The sequence below is a fragment of the Drosophila yakuba genome, chromosome X, assembly GCF_016746365.2.
Source record: "Drosophila yakuba strain Tai18E2 chromosome X, Prin_Dyak_Tai18E2_2.1, whole genome shotgun sequence".
Classification (NCBI taxonomy): Eukaryota; Metazoa; Arthropoda; class Insecta; order Diptera; family Drosophilidae; genus Drosophila; species Drosophila yakuba.
This window is the reverse complement of record NC_052526.2, coordinates 14936242-14943498: the sequence shown is the minus strand read 5'-3', so window position 1 is coordinate 14943498 and position 7257 is coordinate 14936242. Positions and strand designations below refer to the sequence as shown.

General features: G+C 41.4%; 1 protein-coding gene across 1 annotated transcript; it reads left to right on the top strand.

The window, feature by feature from the left end:
* The first annotated feature begins 3074 nt into the window (after positions 1-3074).
* LOC6525475 (U-scoloptoxin(05)-Er1a) lies at positions 3075-3799 on the top strand. Its single transcript, XM_002101274.4, has one exon. The coding sequence runs from the start codon at positions 3172-3174 to the stop codon at positions 3619-3621; it is 450 nt and encodes a 149-aa protein (XP_002101310.1). The 5' UTR covers positions 3075-3171; the 3' UTR covers positions 3622-3799.
* The last annotated feature ends 3458 nt before the right edge of the window (positions 3800-7257 follow it).

Here is a 7257-nt window from a genome sequence, read left to right as displayed (position 1 = left end):
GCTCAAGAGAGAGATGTCACATAATTTAACCATTTATTTAAATGTCTTGATTACTTCAATTTGATATTTACGTTAAAATCGACTCGCACATGTGCAATCAAATGCCAGCAAACAGATATATATATTCTCTTTACACATACTGTACCCACACGAAATGCCGAAAACATGCGGACAAAGGTATCACTGGTGGTACCTTTCACTTGGCCAAGTGTCACGTCTGTCGCAATCGGTCCATTAACCACACACTCCCCGCCACCCCCTCTCCCAGCCGCATAAGCCGCAAAAGTACTCGAACCAGGTATCGGTGGTATCGATATCGGGAGACTCATGTACGTGAGCAGGAGCACGAGCATGGAATCGTATTTATATTTATCTCAGTGTGTTCTTCTGCTTCATGGTAAAAAGCGCTCCTCTCAGAGAAATTCGCTCACTCAAATGTGCAAATCTCATTTGTTGCAGCAGCTGCTCCTGTTTTTGCAACTTCCTTTTTCGTCTGCTTCCTTAAAAGGGGATGGGATAGAGTGAGAGAGAGAAAGAAAAGAGTGAAAAAGGGGGTTGATAGAGGGGGGTTGCAGCTTCCTTTTATGTCTGGCTTTTACTACACAGTGAAAAATACGATCAGGTTGTAAAAATGTATTATACTTGGGATCACCTCCAAATTAATAATGTGTTCTTGAACAACATATTCGCCTTTTTGAATAAATATAGTTACTTTTTTATAAAAACATATCTATAACTAGAATTAAATACTTATTTTGCAGTTGTGTAAGCAATATGTTCGTGTGCATTATCGAGCAAGTAAAAAACAATTTGCAGAACGCTCGACGATCAAAAGGAATCGTATGGAAAATACCAGAGTCCGTGGAACATCCCAAGGGTTCTATATATAGAGTGAGACCGCGCATATGTTTTCGAGTAAGCGAAGATCGTCAATGTCCGTGGTACTTTGGTACTGGAATTCATCAGGCAGACTGGAGAACAATCATATAGAGGTGCTAAAAATAGAGCTCCTTTCGGTGGAAAATTAGCACGAAGAACAAGGCCTTCAAAGACAGCCATAAACCAGCATTCTGGGAAGTACGTAGTCAAGAAAACTATACCCAAGCTTTGTGAACATAACTTAAAGATTGTGTAATTAGTTTAATATCCTGTGTTTAGTTATACATAGATCATACTTCTTTCGGCCTCTTCATTTTTGTATTCCTTATATTGCATTCAAAATGATCATTAAATGATCAATTTGACAAACATATAAGACCATTGACTTATTTTCAAGTGACCTTCCCTCGCATTCTAACCAAAAAAAACTCAAGATAAAGCTATTGTAACGACCAAAAAAACGATCTAGGGAAACATTCAAGTGTTTAAGCGATCTTTCAGAATATTCATATTCATCTAGCACTTGACTTTTCCCCCGCCTCCGTGTCTCTGTAAAAATCGTTGTAAGAACGAGTATTTTTCTGGTGGTTAATGCCCAATGAAGATCATGTTCGGAGTCTCGACTAGGGAGTACTTATAATGAGGTGGAAACATGGGTACAAGTGCGGTTTGGAATGACTCAATGTCGAATGGTCGTTCATATTGTGAAATAGCTTCCCTTCTGGCAACATTCCAATCTTGGCTTCTTCGATGAAGTTACGGGTGTAGCAATATATCAGTCCAAAATGAGAAAACCCGCTTGGCTTTCAATTACCAAGTCTTGGGCTTTTTGTGCTGGCCAATTGGTTGGCGGTACTGGTATACTTGATCGGTTGACAGTGTGCTCCCCGCGCTCTCTTTCTTCCCGAAGATTCTCGAGCCAAAGAATCAGGGGAAGAAACGCAGAAAGAAGTTGAATGCCCTCGTTTTGGTTTGGAGTTGCCCACTCCACGAAAGAGAAACAAGTATGCAGAGGAACTTAGGGAACTCGACGCTTACAATACCCTAGGGAGTTTGATAAAAAAAAAATTTAGCTTCAGCAAACACATTGTAAGTGGTACAATCCCCAGGCTTTACTTTAAATCAGTCAAACTAATGTTGTAGTAATTAATCTTTTAAAACTGCGAGCTTAATACAAAAAACGCAGTATCCGTTTGGGTGAGGGTATGGTGAAACCACCTAAGAAAGCATACCAAAAATGCCAACACAAGCCATCAACTTGGGAGACAGAGCGCAGAGGAACAAAGGCAAAGTATCTTTGTATCTGTATCTGAGCACTGCGACTCTGTGCGAGCCCGTTTGTTTGCTTTTTATGCTCTGCGCGTCACGTACTAAGTGCCTTTTACCTGTTGCTCGCTGCACAACAAGTTTCAGGTGGGTTCAATGCCGATAACCGATGGGCCCGGCGATAGCGATTGCCGATTAGCGATTGCCAGGGCGCCAGAAAAGGATATATGATATATATATACGTACATATCTAGCCCTAGAGGCTCTAGCCCTGTTACCTGGCAACCGGTTTCGCCAACAGCAAACAATCGAGGTGAGAGAGCGGAGTCAGCGTCAGTGATGGCAAAAGTATTTTAATGAGGTTTTAAGCAGACAAAACTGTAAGCCATGTGCTTAATATATTAACTCATATCTGAATAGGTTCTTTCTTTATCAGCTGTTTTGTGAAAAGCCCAATAATATACTTAGCATTACTTGGCGCCCAACCGTTGAGTACAGACCTTTGGGATTTACTAGCCTTACATTATTTCAGAGCCTAACATATTTGGAATTCGAAAATTAAGACCTTACAAAAATAGTCTCACAATAACTAACAAATATTTAACGATCATCCTATACGTCCTATATTGACCTCTAGAAATACCGAAATCTAGTTAAATTGTAATTTGTGTTAATGATTTTAGGTTTGATAGACTGATAGTGTTTCATAGTTAAGCTTGATTGCTTGGGTCTACCCTACGTTTAAAAATAACCAAACATTGATTGGCTGACCTATGCTGACCTCTGCAACTGGCTATATCTTGTTGAAGCTAAACCTGGCTTGAAAATAGCCGAAAATATTTCGCCGCTCAAGCCTCCTCTCTCGCTCTCCCTCGCTCTTTTTCTTGTTGGCCAGCGAAACGAACGGGAACGGAGTCGCTGCGGCGTTTCAGTTCCAGTATAAACTTGGCATTTGCTGACGACGCTGACTGTTTGATTTACCTAGAGTAGAGAATCTCAAAACTTGCAGCTGTGACGTAATCAATCATGTGGCCGCCCATCCACGCCCACTTTGGCTGGCTTTTAAGCCTGGCTCTCGTCGTTCTCCTGATGAGCCTGCAAATGGTAACGGTATCGGGGATCGAGTGCTATGTGTGCGACACGAGCGATACGGAGCATCCGTTCCAGTGCGGAGAGTGGTTCGAGCGATACGACATACCGGACATCCAGCCCCAAAATTGCTCCAGTGTACATGGCGCCCAGTTCTGTGTGAAGCACGTGGGCCGTTTTGAGGGTGGAATTGGGGCGAAGAGGTTCTGCAGCTCGAAGGACATGGGCAACTATTGTGACTATGTGCGAAACAAGGGCGATCGCATGGACTATCGCAGCTGCATTTACACTTGTGATACGGACGGTTGCAATGCGGCTGGACGGCTGGAACTGGAATGGGGCGTGGCAGCGGCACTCCTCACTCTCACTTGGCTCTTACGGCACTGACAGCATTGGCATCGGGCGGATAGAGAGAGAGCTGCATCACTACTTTAATTTTTTTTGTCGTTAATTATAAGTTGTAACAAAGTAACTGACACACAAAACAGACACTGTAGTATAGGTAAAAACACAAAAACAAAACCAAAACCAAAAATATATCAACAAAAACCGAGAAAATCACCAATATTTTGTTTTTCTATTTGCTGGCAACGGATCGGCAACTGAGCGAGGAACGGTTGGCAGTGGAACAGCAGGTAAATCGAATACCGATGAAATTCGCTCTCTCGATTTCTCTCTTTGAGCCACGCTTGCGCAATTTGAGAGAGTGAACCTAAATGGTTTTAATTTTAAAGAAAGAATCCATGCATACCCTACAAAAAAGCTTGATTTAATCCAATTTGAAAAACACTTAATAAAAAGGTTTCACTTTAAGGGCAAATGATAACACTCTTAATTTTATAATATATAGACTGTAATTTCTGGAAGTAGCAATAAAAAATAAAGCGCCATTAAAATATTTGGAAGCCATTTAACAAAACACCATAAACGAAGTATATGCGTAAAAATTTTAATTGGTCACACGCCTAAAGTGGTACTGCCCCCTGTGCTCTTCCACCAGGCCCACAAAGAACACCTTGAGTAGTCCGAGCGGTGACACAGTTTGGTTTAAGCAGAATTCCCAGGGCGATGTGGAGATCGCCTTTTTGAAAGCCGACGATGATCTGGTGACCTCCGATCGAACGGCGAACGCAATCAATCGGAATTGGATTTGACATTCCTCCATTTGGCAATTGAACGAGATCATTTAAGCCAGCTCAATTTGCGGCTGATTGATTAAGCTCAAAGAGAGCGCAACCTGAGGCAGAAACAACAACCACTACTCCCGCTAAAAGACGGACGGACAGCTCAACGGACAAACGGACGGACAGGCGGACAGTTGCGTAATTGCTTAAATTGAAAGCGCCTTGAGGCGCTATCATTGGGCATGCGACACTAATTCAAGCTGGCCACCACGATCTCGGTGACAACCACGCCCTTAAAAGAGGCCGAAAATAGTTATAATAAATGAGGTGAGATTACTTTACTTGCATTATTATCAGAAGCAAGAAGTGATCACTTTAAATAATTTTCTAATTTACAAAGTGAGAGTGTCTAGTGCCTGAATCCAACGCACTTAATCGCATCGTGTCGATTCTTTATCAGCATTTCAACTGTCACATTTGGCCTGTCCCTATCACTTGTTTGCCCCTCTCATTACGTCGCTGCCGTCATTATTTAAAGATTGAAAAAAAAGAACACAAAAATTGTAATTTTTTTCTATTTTTTCTTAAACATAGATAGGAACGAAGGTTGATTGAGAGGTGTTATGGTGTTAAAGGGGATAGAATAACGTGAGTGACATCAAAAGCGTATTCAAAGTGATGGCTGATTTAAGTCATCAACCTGCACCTTATGTTTTCTTTATTTTGGAAGTAAATCTTAAAACAAACTGTTATCTTTCGAATACGATTGCGCAATGTAAAATGTGAAATGTGTTTTGTGTATTTCCTATTGAAACGTATTTCTATTTAGCCTTGAGATCGAGACTTTAATTGCTGTAAACTATTTTCAATGTAATTTATTGGGATTTCTTTTGGGATTTGATTTGAAATTATATAGATTAAAATCTTACATGGCTCTGCATACTAGATGTACAAGGTCATTGGCAAGACCAAACAAAAAACGAAATCCGAAATGAGTGGTGAACGAGGCAGACGCACTTGGAAAATTCTCGCAAATTCCCAACAATTTCGAAACGTGTGCCACATGCTGCACCCAAAAGCGGAAGGGAAGGAGGAAGCAGGAATGGCAGAGGAACAGACAGAAAAGAAGGAACGAAGAAGAACGAGAGAATAATGTGGATAATGTGGAACAACCCCCGTAACAAAACAATCTGGTCAACCCTGAAATTTTAAACTGCTTCCTGGGAAATCCGCTCTCGCCAGGCTGCTGCGTCATTATCCTTTGGGGGTGGATCTCTCCCACCCAAAGAGAGAGAGAGCAAGAGAGTGAGAGAGAGCCGAGCGGGAGAGAGTGCAGTGTAAATAGAGAGTCTGAGAGAGCGAGGTCCTTTGTTCCTGCTTCCTGGTTCCTGTTCCTGATGCCCAACAAAGGAACTTTGACTCAGAATCCGCACTCAAAATCGCAACTCAACTCGAACTGACCTACGTTTGATACTTTTTTGCGTCATTCGCGGAAGCCAAAGGATTCCAAAAGATGACGACACAAAGGACACAAAGGGCGGAAGTTTTCCTTTTTGCGGAAAGCGAATTTTCCAACGACGAAGGTCGTTCACTTGTGAACTTCATTTTCGGGGGTGGATTCCTTCAGCCAAACAGGACATCGTTTTGAGGTTTTGCGTGCTATTTAAAAGGAGTTTGGCTTTTGTTTTTTGTTTTAGATGCCATAAGGATAAATAGCATTATGAAATTCGAATAGCTAATGATACACGGCTTAACTTCTCTAAATTGCCAATAAATCGCCATAAATTGTGACTTGTCTGATTTAATTGGGGGATGCAGTAGCATCTCCCCAAGAATGGTACCCCTTTCCTGTACGGCTTAAAGCTTACGACGGTGTCTGCTAATCCACACAAATTAAATGCAATTGAAATAAATTTGCATGCCAAGAGATGGGCGAATAAATGTATGCAACAAGTGTCCCAATTGCATATAATTTATTGGCAACAAATTCCAGGCAAGCCAATGGGCAGCACAAAGCATCAACCCCACATACGACAGGTCAGCAATTCGCAGGCAGCTGCAAAAGTTCAAACGTGTTAATTGTCGCATCAATTTGGCTAATTGAAGGTATTCGCCCGGCAGTCTAGACTGCAATTCAAACTTACTAAATGCCAGCAAAGTCTAGGTTAACATAGAAGAGTTACCTAAATGGAAACTGAGATTATTTATCGCCCCATAACAAATCTCAACGCATTTTGATGCACACCTTTTCCATTGTATCTCTGAAGTGATCTCCGAATCTCTGGAGCATGGACAACTCAATAGGGCAAGTATACTTGACAACCCCAAACGAGAAACGGGCATGACCAAAAGTCCACTTCGATCTCATAAATGTTAACGGTCATTCACCAAGGCGGGGGGCTCAAAACAACAATGGCAACAGCAACAATCACTAGCAAATGAAAACAAAGCCCCAAAATGGGGGAGATATATTTGTATATGTCTTGGTGATCAAGTCGAATGCTTGAGTATACTGATTTCGAGGGTAAGAATGGTGCTTAAACATGCCAACGTTTCTATAGCAACCAAATGCCCGATTGTTGCACGTAAAATGCATGTGATACATATAATATATGTGTATATCAAACAGTATCAGACAAGCGAAAGACTTTCAAAAGTATAGAGCATTCACGGTGCGAGCTTAGCACATTATTTATTATTTTTTTTTCTATATACGAGAGTGGGCTTTTTCTGCTTTGTTGGGGCTTTTACGAAACGAACGAAATCACTTGATATGCAGGCGGCGATCGAATCGAATTGAAAAGAACACAGCCAACGAAAATAAAACAGAACAATCCCAAATCGAGTTTGTCTCACAAAAAAACTAGAATAAAAGCGGAGATCTCACGCGCAAGAATAA

What these genes read in the sequence shown, in the direction of transcription:
- LOC6525475 (XM_002101274.4), top strand. Translation starts at nt 3,172, where the DNA reads ATGTGGCCGCCCATCCACGCCCACTTTGGCTGGCTTTTAAGCCTGGCT.